The 19972-nt window shown below is 43.5% G+C and overlaps 1 protein-coding gene across 2 annotated transcripts in view; it reads left to right on the forward strand.

The window, feature by feature from the left end:
• The window catches only part of CNOT6L (CCR4-NOT transcription complex subunit 6 like), a 37124-nt gene that overhangs the window by 10636 nt on the left and 6516 nt on the right, over positions 1 to 19972 (forward strand). For both annotated transcript variants that reach the window (XM_081876952.1, XM_081876953.1), the window contains exons 2-10: positions 9499 to 9620; positions 10774 to 10960; positions 11610 to 11695; positions 12358 to 12447; positions 14888 to 14956; positions 16469 to 16626; positions 17192 to 17346; positions 17585 to 17736; positions 18923 to 19150. In XM_081876952.1, the coding sequence (XP_081733078.1) occupies positions 9509 to 9620; positions 10774 to 10960; positions 11610 to 11695; positions 12358 to 12447; positions 14888 to 14956; positions 16469 to 16626; positions 17192 to 17346; positions 17585 to 17736; positions 18923 to 19150 (1237 nt within the window). In that variant the 5' untranslated portion in view covers positions 9499 to 9508. The remainder of the gene's footprint in view (positions 1 to 9498; positions 9621 to 10773; positions 10961 to 11609; positions 11696 to 12357; positions 12448 to 14887; positions 14957 to 16468; positions 16627 to 17191; positions 17347 to 17584; positions 17737 to 18922; positions 19151 to 19972) is intronic.

Here is a 19972-nt window from a genome sequence, read left to right on the forward strand (position 1 = left end):
ACCCTCAAGGTCTATTCAAACACTACAATTCTGATTCTATATGGAAATAGGTTATGTAATTCCAAAGAGAGAGCAGGGCCTCAGCAGGACCATCCCTCAGGTACCAGGAAACCATATAGATCCAGAAGTATTTGTGTGCAAACCATTTAAATAGCTGACACTGCCACCTCACTAAAGCATCAAGAGCAGCATGTGGTGCAAACTTAACTAGCTACTGATCTGATCATGACAGCAGAGTAATTGAAGGCTCCTCCAACCACCATTGTCTTGGTCTAACCCAGTGGTGGCCAAACTTGGCCCTCCAGCTGTTTCAGGAATCCCTGACCACTGGTCCTGTTAGCAGGGATGATGGGAGTTGTAGTCCCAAAACAGCTTTCCCTGAGACTTGTAGTTCTGGATCTGACGATCCAGGACAGAAGAGTTAAGCACTTGTGTCTCTTTTCTGATGCAAAGATAAAGGGTTTTTTTCCGCTTCATGTTGCAAGGCGAGTTGAAAAGTGGGCTGCTTTGGTGGTACCATTCCACAGTGTCAATAACCTTTGAAATGGAGGGGCAGGCAGGATATGGCTGTTGCCCGTGCACTAGAGGAACGGCCAGCTGAAATTTCTCCGAATAATCATGCCCAAATGGGGCAGCTTCACATAAGATTTTTCCTACATGCTTTTTTTTTTTACTTCCCTTTAGGAAAATTGTATATATACTGTATAAAACTGCAACGGGTTACATGCAGATATGGATTAATCTATACAGTAGCTCTTCTATTCAGTGTGAGGAATGGAAAGAAAGAAGATGGGAACTGTTCCCAAAATGTGTGTCCGTCATGGAGTGGATGGGGAAAGCTTAGCAAACTTGTGACAGGTGGAAGAATGATGTGTAGATTGCAGCGGAGTATAATCCCAATTAGCATTGCTTGCTGGGCTAATGAGATTTGGAGTCCAGTAACATCTGAAGAAGGGTCACAAGTTTTCCACCCCTCCATCCATAAAATATTGTGTATTTTATGCTTGACTTGTGTGTGAATCATAGGTTCTCCTGACTTGCTAACTAAGCCCTAGTGGTTTCCTACTGGCTTTTGTACTCTGCATCTCTAAGCACACATACATAGTAGTGTGTTCATAGAAACTGAAGCATTTTAATTACCTGTAGGGATTTTTAGGAGTCAGGTGTAAAAGCAAAAATAATTAAATTATAGTATATATTAAAGCCTGTCATCTGCACCAGTTTGCAAAACATGTGGTGTATGCTAGCAAGGACAAGATGTATCACCAGAACCTGTAGGCATCAACATAATCTACTTCATGTGATCTGTGTACTATATTAGGACTTGAACAAACAGAAACTTAATGCATTACTTTTTATGCCATGAGTATTAATATCTATACCAAGAAAAGCATGCATAATATAGAAGTTCTGCCTAGTGCCAGCTTCGTAAGCATATTGCAATGGAAAAAAACCATTCACCCAGCCATTCCCATGTGAGATGCCTGCAACACACATATGAACTGTGCCACTTGTTATGCTGAAAGCTGTTGCTCCACCTCTTGCAAGGTGAGTGTGGGGGCAACTGTAGCACAAAATCAATCACCAGAATGCCCAAACCCAGAACCTGTTAGTATTTCTTTCATAGGGAAGTAGTCTTCTGAAAGCAGAATACTGTATCATAAATGGAAGTTTAGTCTAAACCAGTGGGCCCCAAACTTTCCCCTCATGGGCCACTTGAAAATCGCTGAGGGTCTTGGTGGACTACTTAAGGGTCATTCCACACCAATTTTTGGACCAAAAAAATCTTTAAAAATTAATTAGAGATTATCTCATATACACACACAAAAATTTTGAACAAAATCTGAGACATGAGAGCACAATTGAGTATTAAAATCAGGTGATTTGGTGTAAAATGACCCTTAACTATTTTTCTGGTTTTTGTAGTAATTGCGATTCCATAGTGTTCAAGTTGTAATACAGCTGGCAACTACTTTGCATGTGACTGATGGATACATGACTGCTGACACATGCTTTTGACCTGAGAAGGTGGCAGGGTGAAGGTAGAATGGGCTTATGCACGACTGCTGGTGTGTGCTAGTGTACCCACAACACAGCCCCCATGCAAACTGGGGGTTGCCTGTAGAATAAAATTCAATATAAGAAATAAAGGAAACAATAAAAAGGCAATGTGAATATGTAATGTGATGGATATGCCATCTCCTGTCTTCAACCACATCCACAGAAACATCATGTCCCACCTGATTGAGGTTTGGGGGCCAGAGTCTAGAAACCCTAGGTATAAACTTTAGTTACTTGGAGACATTACTCAGCACCAAACCACATTTTTCATTCAGTATTGAGATGACAGGAGACAATGCCAGTTTTCCGATGTATCATGCACAAATTCCTGAAACCCTTGTTTGTCATGTTCACATCCTGCCTTTCTAGGTGTAAGCATTAAAATTTTAATTTGTGAAGAAGACCCTTTTATATAATTTCTGCAGTTGGCACTGAGAAAAACACCTTGTAAATTTCTCTTAGGCTTCAGACAATTCTCATTGAGATGTTTGCCTATATTTTGGTGTATAACCTTTAATTTAGTAGCAAACACTGTGCCTTTTTTTATAAGGCAAAGAAGGAAACCGAAATTATTGCTGTGTCTCAATTAAGGTGGAAGTTTTTAGATGGCAAATTTCTGAGTTGCATTTACAACCATGACAGCATATCTCTACAAAGTCTCAAACACCCTGAGATCTTTTGTGAACAGTTGGGCAAAATATTTTCTATATTTATTATCTAAGTGACTAAACAAGATGCCGACCTTTATTAAATAAACCTAGAGTTCAAATAACAATAGTCAACCAGCTAAACATAAAATCCAATATTCAGTCAGATGAAAGAGGAAAATAACATCCTAAAACTACCCTCTGGTGCAGTTTGGCAATCTGCAATAGACAGTGTTTTGACTCAGCTATATTTTGTTATAATTTATATGGCTCCTTAACACAGATTTTAGAGCCAACACCTGCCCTGAGGTCTTGCTTAGCCTTAGATCAAAGCAACTGGCCTTCATCCACTGCTATTTTCTCAGATGCTAGACATTTCTGTAGCTGCCCCAGGAAAAGGGGCATGGGTGTCAGTATGGTGGTGTATAAATTATGCATTCCTTTATTCTGCAAGTATCCCACAGTTGCAGAAATCAGTTTTTAAAGAGGAAATGGTTGTGTGAATTGGCCTTTGATCACTCTTCTTTATAAGTGTTTGTCTGGTAGATTCATAAAGGATGTTTGGGGATACCATCGTGTAAATCATTTGGCAGTGTATACAGAGAAAAAAGTTGGCTTCCTCTTTAGAGGCAGGAAACTCCCCTCTCCAGATAATCAAAGCTGCTGACCAGTGTCCAGATAGGAACAGCACAGCTGCTTATAGCGTTCCTCTGGCAAGCCATCAGTCATCTACCACAAATATCTTTGCACAGCAATCTAGCTGGCTCTCCAGGATAAATAAGCCTTGAAAGCAAAAATATCAGTCCACCTTTTTTGGTCAGTTTTCTGAAACTGTATTTAGAGAATCTGACAGTGCTTACATTGCTTAAAATAAACCTTTTAAACATTAAAAGCCTAGAGTTAAGATTTAGAGGCTAAACTTTAATGGCTAGCTGAACTTCACCTGGGATCTTTCCTTTGTCCTACTTCATTGATGTTTTTGAGAAGAGCCTGCAGCTGCTGATTGTGTGAGGAACTGGAGGCATATCTTCTCTTTGGAATGTTCACAGGACATTGCCTCTTTTTTGTTTTGCATACTTATATCTGAGCAGAGCTTGTGTTAGGACTAGAGGCTGCTGTGTGGCCTTTTTGCAATGAGTCCGGCAGCTTTTCTGCTTTGTAGCTTTTCTGTTTTCCTTTCTTTCCTCTGCACAGCTCTGAAAATTAACACTTAGTTTCAGTGGGAATGCACTTAAAATCTGATTGTGACTCTGTGAATTCAGAATATTACAAACATCCTTTGAGTTGTTCCTAAGAAAAAGAAATGTCTAATCCAGGGGTCGGCAAACCTTTTCAGCAGGGGGCCGGTCCACTGTTGCTCAGACCTTGTGGGGGGCCGGACTATATTTGGAAGGGGAGTGAACAATTTTTGCCCGCCCGCAAAGAGGCCTGAAGATGCTTCACTTTACCTGTCACAGTTGTCATCCCAATAGCCACAGCTGGGCTTCTCCAGCCAACCAGGCACCGTGGTGGGGTAGCAGGCTGTGTTGGCCAGTGAAGACAGAAGCAACAGCCCTGGCAGAGGAGCCACAGATGAAGGTAGGGGAACCGGAGCATCGCTGGAGCTTTTACCCACCACCTGCTTCTTCCAGAGAGGCATCGCGGAGAAGACAGAGCCTGCCACCAACCCGCAAGCGGCAGCCGCGGCCACCGCAACTACCCACCTGAACGCCATGGGAGGAATGAAGGAAGGAGGGAGGCAGGTGGCGGTGAAGAAAGTGCGCAAGGAAGCGGTGCGGAAAAGGGGCACGGAGAAGGGAGGACAGACGGACTGAGGGAGAGGGAGGAGGAGGAAAACGCAGCAGCAACTGGCAGCCAGCGTCACACGCTCCCTTCACAGCACCACCCTGCTGAGGCGGGCAGGCAGGCTAGCATACTCAACGGCACCCAGTGTGAGACAAGATTGCTCCGTCCCTGAGGAGAAAAGCGCCACCGTGTGAGGGAGAGGGAGGGAGAGGAAATGAACATGCGTGCTGGCGATCCCCGGGCCGTCCGTGGGCCATATCTAGAAGGCAGTTGGGCCTGATCCAGCCCGCGGACCTTAGTTTGCCGACCCATGGTCTAATTCAGGCATGTCCAAAATTCGTTTAGGGTTGGCCCTTTGGTTGGCCCTCACGGCCCTTCACTTCATCAAATCTGGCCCTCTTTGAAAAAAGTTTGGACACCACTGGTCTAATCGGAACTTGAAGAAACAACATTTTCTGTGTGTTTTTGGATCCTTGCTAACAGAAATTGGATTGCTAATGGGGCTAGAGCCTGTCATTCTTGTATTACTGTAGTTTATTTGTTTAAGGCTGCAATCCTTACCACTTTTCTGGGAGCAAACTACTTGAGACTATTGGAACAATCATAGGCTTGCACTGTAAAACATTTGTATCCCTACTGTCCCATTCTCTCATGGTGAGTTAACATAAAACCAAACCATTAGGCTTTAGAAGAAAACACACAGCAGTGGAACTCTGTAATAATGGAATAAAGCAGTTATTCATCAACAGCCACATCAGCAACTCCAAATGGCAACAGCTCTCTAGGATGAGGAACAGAAATGCTTCTAGTTTTTCTACCCAATATCTTTTTAATTTGAGAAGCCAAGGATTGAATCCCATCGGAGGGCGCTGGAGAGGGATGCAGCAAAATTCGTGCATGAAAAATGGGAGGCGGGGAGAGACATAAATAGAAAGAAAGCTGCCTCCCCCTCTTTGGGGTGTGTATGGAATGCATACAAAATAATGGATGAAAAAGCCCAGGAAAAGCAATGAAGCAAAACAGCGACTTTTTATGTAGAAGAGGGAGGAAGGAAGGAAGGAAGGAAGGAAGGAAGGAAGGAAGGAAGGAAGGAAAAAAGGGAATAAAAGAAGAGAGAGGGTTGGAAAAGGCGCTGGCTCCTCACCTTCCTCATCCAGGGTCTCTCCAGCTCCATTGGGTGAAAGGAAGCCAGCGTGCGGTGGGGAGGCAGTGAGCGAGGCCAGGCAGGGGCAACCAGGCAGAGTAAAAGCCCGTCTCGGGGTGGGGAAGGGCCGGACAGAGGCCAGGCAAGGTGAGGGCTGGGGGGCAGCGGTAGGGCTCTGCCTTGCCTCTACTCTCAAGTCTTTTATTTGGATGTGAGATCTGCAGCTACTAACTTCAGGGGCCACAGGCCAGCCTGCCCCTGTCACACCTTCGTTCTCCCGCTCTGTATGAATGAGTGGTAGTATAGGGACTCGGTGGAGATTGTCTGTTTGTTTTTAAAACCCTTGTCACTTTTTCTGAGAGTATTGTGCAGAGACTTACAGCTCAAAGCAGCCACGTTAGTAAGTGTAAAACATTGTGATAATCAGTCCCAGATGGGGCTCCTGTCTCTTTGAATAATTCTGTGAAAGGAGTATTTCAGCATCTGTAGCTTTTCCTCTCTTTGCGTGGCAACACTCTATGCTGCCCTTTCAAAATCCTTTTCTCAAACACTGTTAACGGTACAGGAGTCCTTTCCACAATGGATGTGTTTAGAACGATAACAGCTATTTTAAGAGAATGGTTGCTTGTTCTAAGTACAGTTGTGTTTCAGGCTGGAATGCAATTCTTTTGGCGACTTGTATTTCCAAGGATGCCTTTGGAAATTTGTAGCCTGGAGGTTTGTTTTGTCTCCATTAAACACAAATGCCAACTCTTGAGATACATACGTGGGATGCAAGGTCTTTTCAACATGTTTCTGCCAAACTGGATCGCTGTACATTCAGTTCTTCAAACCTTTTTGTGAACATACAGTAACTGACATGTACTCTGAACTAGGACTAACAGCATTCACTGGAAGAAAGCAGCGTACATCGAGTTACAATGAAAGAACCACCAATAATCCATGAATCTTTTGCTAATTGGATTTTTTTAAAAAATTGTTTTTAAAGATACACCATCTTTTGCAGCAGTCCATCAGGGTGAAATGGAAACTTTCCATAAAAATTTCTACCAGCAGGTCTGGTTCTAAATTTCTCTCTTTCCCTCTCCCTTTCTCTCTCTCTCTCTCTCTCTCTCTGATTTACAGCTATTAGGTCTAAGGCAGTAATCATGATATTTGCATGGGAATTAGTCCCATTGAAATTAGAGGTACTTCAAAAGAAACATACTTGGTTACATGTAGCTTGCAGAACACAGATTTATTTTAATCAGGGTGGAAGGTGGAGGTATTCAAAGGGCTGTTGTTGACTCCCATCTATCCATAAAGAGCCAGCAGTTTTTAAGGGCAGGAAGGGTGACTAGGGGTTTGTCTGGAGATTTGTACACTGCAGGGACTAGCTAGCTGCAAGTTCATTTCAAGTCAGTTAGTTACAATAGAGCTTTGGAGCTATCAAGTTCTCTTCGTCTTTCCCATCAGATTATGGGTGGGCAACCTGTGGCTCTGCGCCTAAATACATGTGGGTGGATAGAGCTGGGTGTGGGGGGAATGGTGGATGGAGTCAGAACAGGTGAAATGAGGAAGGAGGGGGTGAAAGCCTTCTGCAGGTAATAGGTGCACCTCTGACGAGAGTGAACTTTCCCTGCGCTGGCAGCCTGTTGAGTGATGGTGAAGAGGAAGACTGGGAAAGTGAGAGAAGGTGGCAGAGAGGGAAAAGCCGCTTTGGGGTCTGGCCTGCCCACTGCCAGCATCTGGCCTTGCACAGATTCTCCTCCAAGGGAATGTGACCCTCAACCCTTTCTCCTGACTGGTTAGAGTCAGTGGCGTAGCGTGGGTTGTCAGCACCCGGGGCAAGGCAAGTAATTTGCGCCCCCTAACCCGTGGATTTGCGCCCCCTAACCCGTGGATTTGCCCTAACCCCAGATGTTGTGCCCGGTGCGGCCGGCCCCCCCTGCACCCCCCACGCTACGCCACTAGTTAGAGTTCAAAGCCAGGACTGATAAAGTGGGAGGTCTGGATGACCAGGGACAGCTTTCTTTGAAGGTGGAATAGAAGGGAGATTTACGGCCACTGAATACCTTGGTCTGGGGTGGGAGAGGATCCCTCTTCTGCCCTATAGTGTAGCCTGCTGGCTATTATGAAATGAAGTTGAAGATCCTGGATCTCAAAATTCCTAAGCACAAGTTAAAGTAAAGGGACCCCTGACCATTAGGTCTAGTCGTAACCGACTCTGGGGTTGCGGCGCTCATCTCACTTTATTGGCCAAGGGAGCCGGCGTACAGCATCCGGGTCATGTGGCCAGCATGACTAAGCCGCTTCTGGCGAACCAGAGCAGCACACGGAAATGCCGTTGAGCGGTACCTATTTATCTACTTGCACTTTGACATGCTTTTGAACTGCTAGGTTGGCAGGAGCAGGGACCGAGCAATGGGCGCTCACCCCGTCACGGGGATTCGAACCGCCGACCTTCTGATCAGCAAGCCCTAGGCTCTGTGGTTTAACCCACAGCGCCACCCATGTCCCTAAACACAACTTACTCAGACTCTTTTATCTCATAGTCCACAGTGTCAATCATCATCATCATCATCCCCCAAATTGTGCCTTACTTCACTAACTTGAATTCAGGAAGTAAGAACTTTTCTGTCCACAAAATGTTGGGTCAGTACTCTAAAGGAAAGCATAGTTCACTAGCTTTTTATAATCGTTAGGCTAAGAAACAATTAATTGTGTGATATATTCCAAGGTTTGAGTGTTTTAAGTTAAGATCACTTTTGTTAACAACACACTTTGACTAGGAAAAAAAAAAATACCTAGTTACAAGTTTTCCAGAAAAAAATTGTTTTTAGTTCATGAAGAGAAACTGGAAATCATCATTAAATTGCTGCAAAAATAGTATCTCTCTTGGGATATTATGCTGAGGCCAGAAAAATAATTTTATCAACCATAAAAGATTGAATTGTGAGCTTTTTGGGAGAGACATTCATCACTTTAATTCATGTTGCTCATCTTGGGTTTTCTTGTTCGTGTGCTTAGTTCAATTCTTCTCCAGCGTTTGCTTAAAGGCCAAACTAGACATGACAGTTGCAGGCGCTGTGGTCTAAACCACTGAGCCTCTTGGGCTTGCTGATCAGAAGGTTGGCAGTTCAGGGTGAGCTCTCATTGTTCTTTCCCAGCCAATCTAGCAGTTCGAAAGCACACCAGTGTAAGTAGATAAATAGGTACCACTGTGGTGGGAAGGTAAACAGCGTTTCCATGCATTCTGACACATGTCACGGTGTCCTGCTGCGCCAGAAGCGGTTTGGTCATGCTTGCCACATGACACAGAAAGCTGTCTGTGGGGAAACGCCAGCTCCCTCGGCCTGAAAAGCAAGATAAGTGGCGCACCCCATAGTCGCCTTTGACTGGACTTAACCATCCAGGGGTCCTTTACCTTTACTGCCTCGTGTGGCTAAAACATTTAACTGCTGAAATGATGGCAGAATCCCAGTGTGGGGTGTTGAACATTCCCTGTGCTTGCTGTTTAAGTCTTTGTCCAGCTGTTGTGATTTCTAGTATCTGAGCTAAGATCAGCTGAAAGTGCTTAAAGAGAGAGAGAAATTTGAAGCAGCAAACGTGACTGGATGGAGGATTCTGTGCTTCTCATGTATTTGCCCCGTTTTCTTCTCCCAGTTCTGCCCTGCATACATAACAGGAATAGTTCTGTTTAAACATGCAGAGTGTCTGCCATCATGTCTAGTTCATTACTCACTGGGAGGGATGCTTGTAACAGACAAGGCTTCTGTCTTACATGTTATACACTAGGGTTCTCTCTCAGTCTGGTGGGCCATTTAATGATAAGAAAAATTTTGGTAGCACATTGTGGTAATCATATGGTTTCTCTTTCAGACTAATAGGGATGCCAAAGGAAAAATATGATCCTCCAGATCCTCGCAGAATTTACACCATCATGTCAGCAGAGGAGGTAGCCAATGGGAAGAAGTCCCATTGGGCAGAATTGGAAATCTCGGGTGAGTTATGAAATGATTTGCCTATCTGTTGGGAGATGGAGGTGGTTCTCTCTGGCCTTAGGCCAGGTATCTATCCACCTGCCTGATAAAACTTGTGAATGGATCAGCAGGTCCTCAGAGGCAAGTTCATCAGTGTGTGAAAATCTTGCCTTCAAGATATCTGGTTTCAGTTTGCCTGCAGCCTGAGCACTTGAAACCATTCACATTATTAAGATGCAAGTGGGCATCCCCTATGAAATGCCTTAGAAAAGGCACTATAAGAGTTAGAGATATGAATCTGAGGTGATTGGACAGAGAGTTATGTGTGTTTCTATTGTTCTGCCCCCTCTCAGATCTGAAATTGGGGAGGGGGGAACCATCTAATGTTCATTTCAGACAAACACATGTTTTCCATTTATCACTTATTTCCAAAAGTGGCTTCAAAGTGGTTTCATGTACAGTTTTCTACAATAAGTTCAAGCAACTTGGAAGTTGCATAGCTCCATTAAAAAATAATAATCATTAATTAATATGAATTCAGAAGGGATTGGGATAGACCCTTGTTGGTTATTGTTTATAGTTGGGGATGAAGGTGAGGGCTGTTAATGGGGAATAATAGAACTCAACCCATCTGATATCAGATTAATGTAATATTTGTGCATTATTTCCATTTTAGATAGCCTGCATCTGATTTTCTCTTCCTTCGTTTTTATGCTTTTGCTGTTATGAGAATCTGTATTATATTATGTATTTTTATTATAATTGCATTTATGCAACTTTTGATTTCTATAATGTGTAGATATTAAGTTATGTATTAACTTATGTATTAAGTTATGTTGTAAAGTACCCAATGGTTTTTTTGATGAACAGCAGCATATAAATGTAGTTAGTTAATTAATTAATAAATAATTAAAATCCGTGACTACAGAGTTGTTTCCTTCCCACTTCCAAATTGGAGGGAAGCCCTCTTTCTTCTCCCTTCCCTTGGCAAAAAAAACCCTTTTAGCTGCCAAAAAGTTTTTTGCCAAAAAGTCATAGCAGATATCCTGCATTTTATTATGTTTTGCGGTGGGCATGAGAGATAAATCAGCACATTTTTCTTGCAAAACTATCAGTATACTTGTAGAAACAGCTGCCTGAATGCTTAACATTCTCCACGTGCTCTTCATTTTAGGCAGAGTGCGGAGCTTAAGTACGTCTCTTTGGTCACTAACACACTTGACTGCTCTCCACCTCAATGACAACTATCTGACTCGCATTCCACCTGATATTGCCAAGCTTCATAATCTGGTTTACTTGGATCTCTCATCCAACAAACTCAGAAGTTTACCAGCAGAACTAGGAAACATGGTATCTCTCAGGTGAGGAGTTTCACTGCCTCTTACAAAATAATTACAGAAAGGTTTTAGGCTGCAACTTTAGCTTTGGTCCAGCTGTTAAATTGATGTTGCGGTTTAACTTGGCTGTTGATGTACACAGTTTCTGTACTGGGTGGCACTACATGGTATGATACTCAAGTTCTGGTGGCTCATATTGTACCTTGCCCACATGATGCCAATGATGATGGAGGGGGGTGAGGAAATGAACAATGCTAGGATGTCAGCGTTACATTTTACTACACATTACAGGGGGAGAGAAGAGAACTCTGCAGCAGCAGCAACACCCTCACATTTCTCCTAACGTGGTTATGTCATTAGGCTACCTTTCATAATTACACCAATCTTCACCTCTCTCAGAGGTGATGGTTAGGGGCTATAGTACAAAGCCTCTGGAGGGCACCTGGCTTGGCGGGCTGTACCAGAACACCAAACTGCAGACACTTAACCACTGTAGAGCTAATTTATTTGTGGCCATTAATGTGTGTATTAATGCACACATATTTCCCCTCCGGCAATGGAGCCACTCAAAGGAATATCAAAACAAAAGTTGACATTTTGCAAGATAAACAGAACATACAATATGTGAATTCTTTTAAAGTTGACCCTGCTAATGTGTTTCTTCTCTCTTTAGGGAATTGCTTTTAAACAACAATTTGTTACGAGTTTTGCCTTATGAACTTGGACGGCTATTCCAGCTGCAAACACTAGGTTTGAAAGGTAACTGAAATATTAAACCATACATGTCCATGATACCTTGTTCTCTATCCTTTCATTCCTTTATCAATTCCTTGTTCCGTCTTTTCACCAAAGAAACCTGTAGGGCTGAAGGACAAAACCTTGTGCAAAGTGTAGGTAATGGGTTTCTTAGCCTACTATTTTGTTTGTTATCTATTCATGAAAAGCTTTAGGAGAAGCCCTGAATTGTCCTTTTGGGTTTTTGCTGTGCCCTTTGTCTTGCTGTCTTCCTGCTGTATCCAGACCAGACAAAGCCCTTGGAATCATAGAATCATAGACTTGTAGAATTTGAAGGGACCCCAAGGGTCATCCAGTCCAACCCCTGCAATACAGGAATCTCAACTAAAACATCCATAGCAGATGGCCATCCAATCTCTGTTTAAAAATCTCCACTGAAGGAGAGTCACCACCTCCCAGGGGAGCCTGTTCCACTTTCAAACAGCTTTTACTGTCAGAAGGCTCTTCCTAATGTTTAATCGGAATCTCCTTTCTTTTAACTTGAAGCCTGACGCTCTGACCACTCTTTTACTCCTCTGGAATTCAAATACTGCTTTAGGACACCCCTTTCAAATCTACCGTCCTCCCCTCTGACAGAATGAGAAGTTGGGCTCTAACTGATGTTCAATGTCTCACTTTTATTCTAGGCAATCCTTTATCACAAGATATTCTCAGCCTGTACCAGGACTCAGATGGAACACGGAAGTTACTGAACTATATGCTTGACAATCTAGCAGGTAAGAAGTGTTTGCCTTTACAGTGGTACCTCGGGTTAAGAACTTAATTCGTTCTGGAGGTCTGTTCTTAACCTGAAACTGTTCTTAACCTGAAGCACCACTTTAGCTAATGGGGCCTTCTGCCGCTGCACGATTTCTGTTCTCATCCTGAAGCAAAGTTCTTAACCCAAGGTATTATTTCTGGGTTAGTGGAGTCTGTAACCTGAAGCGTATGTAACCTGAAGTGTATGTAACCCGAGTTACCACTGTACTTTGATAGCAGCGAAAGGCTTGTCTTATATGACAGATGGCATTTGTGTTAGAGGGGGAGTTTTCCTACTGCAGGCACTCCTAGATGGGTGCAGTGGGTGTGCTATGCATTCCCAACATAGTGTGCCCCTTTCAGTACACTACACAATGCTAATTGGGAGGATTGCCTTTGCCTATTATGACAAAATTGCCACAAATGCAGTATACTTTACTGTAACAAAACATGGTGCGCATTTGGTTATGTGGGCTAAAGTAAAGGATGCTCTTGATAACATTAGGATAGAAGCTAAACCCCTGTTCCCTTCCCCCAGTGATCCCAACCATTCAAAATCAAGCCTGATCCTACTCCCTCCTGTATAGCTCTGTCTTGGGTCTTGTTTCTCAGTTACACTGCAGGGGGGTGTAATATTGGGAGCTGACTCTATCTGTCTAACTTTATACCTAACCACCTGCCCAATGATGTTGAGTGCCAGCTCATCAAGAGTCTTGAGTTCAAAGGATCAGGGATCATCTCATACTTGGTGAGGGGTTCTATTCATTCAGTGGAGGAACTGGCCTGTATATATTGATAATTCCTTTTTAAAAGAGACCATTTGTAGCTGGGAAACTTATGTGTGTACACCAGGTCTTCCATACTCAAAACAGCTTTCTGGATCTGGCTTCAGCTAATCTCAGTTGTTCTGGATTGAAGAGCCAAGTGGAAACCATGCTCTATCTTTTAATTAAGCCTGCATGGGATGATTGTCACTGGAAAAACCCTTCAGTATGGAAGGGCTCAGCAGGCTGCTGGTGTGAATTGTTTACCCTGTAACTTATTCCCATCACATGGAATGTTGCATGCCTGTTGAACCTCTTTTGCAGTTGCTGATAATGGTTTGTGATCGTTCAGCCTTATGGGCAAAATAATAAACTATTCATACATTTCCCCCCAGCACTTTTGAAGCAGTTTGGGGTGGCAACTATGCCACTAGGGTATATGTTACACAGGCTTTAGTTGATCCAACAAAGTGATCACACCAAAATGTGACTGTTCCTTTAGGTTCCTGTGTGCATGTTTGAGTGAGTGAGAGAGAAGGTGAATGAAATCAGGCATACTGTATTTTTCTCCCCATAGGACGCACCGGCCCATAGGACGCACCAAGTTTTTTGGGAGGGAAATTTCCCCCCCAGGCGCTTGTGGGGCCGGCAGCGGGGAGAAGCGCTGCCGCCCCAAGCCTCGCGCGCCCGGCAGGACCTCCCACCGGGCACGCAAGGCTTGCAGACACTCGCCCGAAGCACGGGGAGCCCTCCGGAGGGCTCCGCGTACTTCGGGCGGCAGGCTGCCGCCCCAAGCCTCGCGCGCCCAGCAGGACCTCCCACCTGGCGCGCAAGGCTTGTGGACACTCGCCCGAAGCACGGGGAGCCCTCCGGAGGGCTCCCCGTGCTTCGGGCGGCAGGCTGCTGCCCCAAGCCTCGCGCGCTCGGCAGTACCTCCCGCCAGGCGCGCAAGGCTTGTGGACACTCGCCGGGGCTGCAGGCTGCTGCCCGCAAGCCTTGTGAGCCCACGGGAACTCCCGCCGGGCTTACAAGGCTTGCGGATAGCTTCCTGAAGCCTGGAGAGCGAGAGGGGTTGGTGCGCACCGATGCCTCTCGCTCTCCAGGCTTCAGCGAAAGCCTGCGTTCGCCCCATAGGACGCACACACATTTCCCCTTCATTTTTGGAGGGGAAAAAGTGCGTCCTATGGGGCGAAAAATACGGTAATTGTTCCCAAATAAAATTGGTACTACCATTGGAAATCTCAGTGACGATAAAAGTGAAATGGAAACTGAAGGCTACTTAAAAGACAAAGCAGTGCTGTTCAGGGCCCACCTATATCTAAAAGTACGAGAAACCTGCACCATCTAAACATTTTCTCTACCCATATCCCACTTTCAGCTTGCAGTTAAATGCTTTCTTTTCTGAACTTCTGTACTACAATAGGGAGTGTGACTATTGCAAGTTCTTTTTTTTTAAAAAAAAATATTATTTATTACTTTTAAAACTTACAAAAAAGAAAGAAAAGAAAAAAAGAAAAAAACAACAAGAAAGGGAAAAAACAATACAATATATAAACAATACAAAACACAACATTACCCTAAACAACTATTGCAAGTTCTTGAGGGATACTGGGCTTTCTATCGCTCATTAATGTTTACTTTCTCAATATTTCAGTTCATCCAGAGCAGCTGCCTCCAAGGCCATGGATTACTTTGAAAGAGCGAGACCAAATTCTGCCCTCCGGTAATTATGTGACTTTCTCTTCTTCCTGTAAATTAAAGATAAGCAAGGAGATATCTTTTTGTACAGCTGCACTCCTCATTTGTCAAATTTTATTCATCCTTGATGATGATTGAAGAAACCTCACAGCCCACAAAAGAGAGTTCTCCGCCTGCTTTATTTGTGTAACCAAGCAGCTGCCTGGGACAGAAACGGGAAGTTCCTTGAGGGTCTGAAGGCAGCAGTAGGCGAGGAGAGCTCAAAGTTACTGGAACCCCAGAAAGACCCCAGCTTTGTGCTGCTGCAGTAGGTGAAGCCAAGGGGCAGGGGTTGAACTGTCTGCAATAGTATCAGATGGCTGGTAACATGATACAAATCCACACATTTATCAATCCTTTTTTAACTACTCAAAATCTGCTCCCAGAAAGGGTCATTGGAACATTTTTCTCCATGGCCATCATAAGGCCACGTGCAGAAGTGAGGCTTGCAATCCATTTAAGAGAATGAGGAGTATGTGCTCCTTCCCCCTTGAGCTAACCAGCTGGTTACCAGATCCTGCTTCAAGAGGCTTCATTAGAGTTTGCTGTGGATAGGGCCAGTACCAACATAAGCCTTAATCTCAGCGGAGAAGCTATGGGGCAGGAGCATGTGATCACCATTAAGAGATTGGCAAATGGGCTGGTGCTGAAGTTACTGTCAGTGTAACTGAGTAATAACTGCTTCTGCTTGTAGAGAGAGGACCAATTTGTGTGTTACGAATCTGTTCAAACTTGCTATGCACATGCGATCAGTGAAATATCAGAGCAGGGTTCACTTGGAAGAATGTGTGGCTACTTTGTGAGGAGTGCTGAGAAAGTGAAAAGTCCTTTTAACAGAAATATCAGTATGGTCATCCTCTGATGTTGTACTGCTCATATGAGCCATTAAAGGTGAAAGGGCCAATTCATAATGTATGAATCTGTCTGTTGAATCTCTGAGGTTCTTAGCTACTTGAATAATTTAATTCGCATGAGCTGCAGCTTTATCTCATTTAAGAAAAACCTAATAGCCTTTTATGTTATCTGTTCTGGCTGAAGTAATGTGCAAAAATATGTAAACCTGAAAAGTATGCTAGATCATCTCTGCAATGCACTGTATAAGTTTATTTATGCAGATAGTTCCACCTATGCAAAGCAGTTAGCCATGTAGTTAAAATAGAGGTTAATGAACTCTAGCTTCTTAAACTAGTACTTGGCATCTGAAAGAAGTTTCTTTTTCTTAATCTTATGATTTAATTACAGTCTTTATGTTGGCCACCCAACAACTTAGTTCTCTGGGTGGCTCACAAAAATAAAATACAACATTTAAAATACAAATAAAAGAATTGCAATGTAAAAATTAGAGGAATTCTGGAAGCTTTTGCAAAACTGGCCTTTAAGTCAGAGATACCTACTTAATTCCACTTTAACACCTTGTTCTAAGGGGTGATAACTTCTGTCAAAAGTGTGTGGTACCTCAACGTTCTCATCACCAAATATTTACTTTCTCTCCTTCCAGCTTCTTTTACAGTCATGTGTTATAATGTGTTGTGTGATAAATACGCCACCCGACAGCTCTATGGCTACTGCCCATCATGGGCATTAAATTGGGAATACAGAAAAAAGGGAATCATGGAAGAAATTGTGAACTGGGATGCAGATATCATTAGTCTTCAGGTAATGATAACAGAATATAGCCCTTTGATTTTCATCAGGAAATAGTAGGAATAGGGTTCCCTTATTCTCTTCTTAAAATGTTGATAGAAAGTCAAGGGCATCTCTTCAAAGTACTTCTTCATGTTTTCTTCTGTAGTCTTACAACTTTATTTTTTTAAAAAAAGTATGTTAAAAACATGTTAAGATGTGAAAATAGCAAAAGATCGCCATTGGGCAAATACTTTTTGCAGGGCCCTTTGTCCATTGTTCATTTTGAATAAAGCATAATAACTTGGCAACCATGGCTTATGATGACTTGTGAATGTGACTGCTCAGTCCTTCCCATGCCAATGTAACCCTCCCTGAAACAGGCAAAAATGAGACAGCCTACATTTCTCAGCACAGTTTTCTTCAATTTTAATAATCATAGAATCCCAGAGTTGGAAGGGACCCAATGGTCATTTAGTCCAATCCCCTACAATGCAAGAATCCTGCCCACAGCCATCCCTGGATGGATTCAAACCACCAGCCTTCTGGTTAACAGCCAGACACACTTACTTACCCACTGTGTGATGTTCCTTTTCAGGAAGTAGAAACTGAGCAATACTTCACCCTCTTTCTGCCAGCATTAAAAGAGCGTGGATATGATGGATTTTTTTCTCCAAAGTCACGTGCCAAAATCATGTCTGAGCAGGAGCGAAAGCATGTGGATGGTTGTGCAGTATTCTTCAAAACGGAAAAGTAAGAGACTTTCGCTGATTTGACTTCGTTGTTTCATGCCCGTATCTCAGTTGTGTTTGATAGTTTGCAAAGCAGCGTCTGTTGTTGCTTTAATGTGGACATGAAATTGACCTTTGTATTTAAAAAATGAGAGGGAGAAGTTTTATATCCTGGCTTTCTGGTAGTCTTTATTCCCCTTTACCTTTGTACGTTTTTATATCTGTTGACTGAGTTCTTGGGTATGTTTTACATGTTTCAGGTTCACATTGGTGCAGAAGCACACGGTAGAATTCAACCAAGTGGCAATGGCGAACTCCGAAGGATCAGAAGCTATGTTGAATCGAGTGATGACAAAGGACAACATTGGCGTTGCTGTCGTGTTAGAGGTGCATAAGGAACTGTTTGGGACAGGTGGGTGTCAGGCATTTTCAACACGAAGGGGGAGAGTACTAGTTTTTAAACAAGTGAAACTTTCCTGTATAGAAATAATGCCACTTTATAGTACAAATTAAGTGGAGACAGAATAGCAGCTCAGTGGACTGCTTTGCTGAAACAGATCCATTCATCCCTATGAACAAAAATGCTATCTTAAATTGAGTATGACCATTGGTCTATCCAGTGTTCTGGCTGCTATGACTTGTGGTAGTGCTCAGTCAGGGGTCTTTCCCATCAGTTATCCTTTCTACGGGATATGTTAGAGTTTGAACCTGGTACAGGCGGCCCCCCACTTGTGCAAGGGCTACATTCCGGCCCCTGCATAAGTGAAATTGTGTAAAGTGGGGAGCACCTTCTCAGCACCCCTTAAACACCCTCTTGGCCAACTCTCTCTTCAATCCATACTGCTGCTGCTGTGCTACTCCACTCCACACATCAGCTGTTAGGCAGGGAGGCGGAGCAGTGTAAACAAAGCCCTGCTGTGCCTCTGGTCTCTTCAGGGCTCCTTCCCGGATTTCCTCTTCAAACTCCGGGGAGGGTCTCCTTGCAAACCACAAGGACTCTCCAGCTATCTCTCTTGCCATTTCCGGATTTGATTTGAATTATTTAATTATTTGCTGACATCATGCGTAGGTGTTTTGTGGGGTGTGTCTGTATTTCCTGCATGCAGTGTGTGAGTTTGTCCGTGCAGGTGTGGCCTTTGCCACTCCAAAGCACATAGCTCATGCTAGAACGGTCACTCACTTAGGAAGAATGTGTTCCTTCTTTCTTCAGTCTGACCTCTTTTTTCATAGCATTTTGTTTTTCCTAACACAATTCTCTCTGGAACGCTGCATGGATGCCACTAGGTATGCCGCCTGACTGGGATCAAAGTCACAGTACTATTTGGTCTGAATTGGCACAACCATGTGCATAGTATACCCTCAACTGCCTTAATTTCTATAATAATTTCTGCCAGGCCACCACTGTCACGGGAATTGAGACAAATGCAGATACTCTGGCCATGGGGAGGTGCTCTATTGTTCACATAAACCCTCCCAGGCCACGAGTCCAGCAGTATCTGCACAGTGAAGAACATTTCCTTTGCATGTAATTAAATGCTTTTCTGTTTGTTTCTGTATCATGGAAGGAGTTGAATTAACTTAGAATTCATTGCCTTTAGGTATAAAGCCTCTCCATACCGTGGACAACCAGCTGCTTATTATAGCAAATGCCCACATGCATTGGGACCCTGAATATTCAGATGTAAAACTTGTCCAGACAATGATGTTTGTCTCGGAACTGAAAAGTATCCTTGAGAAAGCCTCTAGCCGGCCTGGAAGCCCAATAACAGATAAGAATTCCATCCCTCTGGTGCTGTGTGCAGATCTCAACTCACTGCCGGATTCAGGTATTTAGAAATAGCGGTTTTGCTTTTACTTCAAAGTTAAGACTTACCTTTTTTATAAAAAATGTATTTATTAAAAAGTTTTATTGCGTAACAGTAGTACATACAAAGTCTCCGTTTTCAAGTCATAGAATCTTTCAAACAAGTTGGTCACATTCAGTGAGACATTACATTACTGTTACAGGCAATATGGAATTGAGGAGGGAAAGAGGGCAGGAAAAGGGGAGACAGTAAAATTCCATTCTTTTATATAGTATATGAGTAAAGCTTTTGTGTGGGACGTGGGTGGCGCTGTGGGTTAAACCACAGAGTCTAGGACTTGCCGATCAGAAGGTTGGCGGTTCGAATCCCCGCGACGGGGTGAGCTCCCGTTGCTCTGTCCCTGCTCCTGCCAACCTAGCAGTTCGAAAACACGTCAAAGTGCAAGTAGATAAATAGGTACCGCTCGGAGGGAAGGTAAACGGCATTTCCGTGTGCTGCTCTGGTTCACCAGAAGCGGCTTAGTCATGCTGGCCACATGACCCGGAAGCTGTATGCTGGCTCCCTTGACTAATAAAACGAGATAAGCGCCGCAACCCCAAAGTCGGCCGCGACTGGACCTGAGGTCCGGGGTCCCTTTACCTTTAAAGCTTTTGTGTTAGCATCACTTAAAACATGTATTTTATTTTTGTTGGTGGTACAAGAGACCAGAGGGCCCAGGGCATGGTTGGTTACAGTCGGTGGGCTGCAAGTGTGTCTTTTTTTTAAAAAAAATAATTTTTATTAACCGACCAATCAAATCAAATCACATCACATAAATTCTGAATTACAAAGCCGAATTTTAAA

The sequence above is a fragment of the Podarcis erhardii genome (assembly GCF_964252035.2).
Source record: "Podarcis erhardii genome assembly, chromosome: 9".
Taxonomy (NCBI): domain Eukaryota; kingdom Metazoa; phylum Chordata; class Lepidosauria; order Squamata; family Lacertidae; genus Podarcis; species Podarcis erhardii.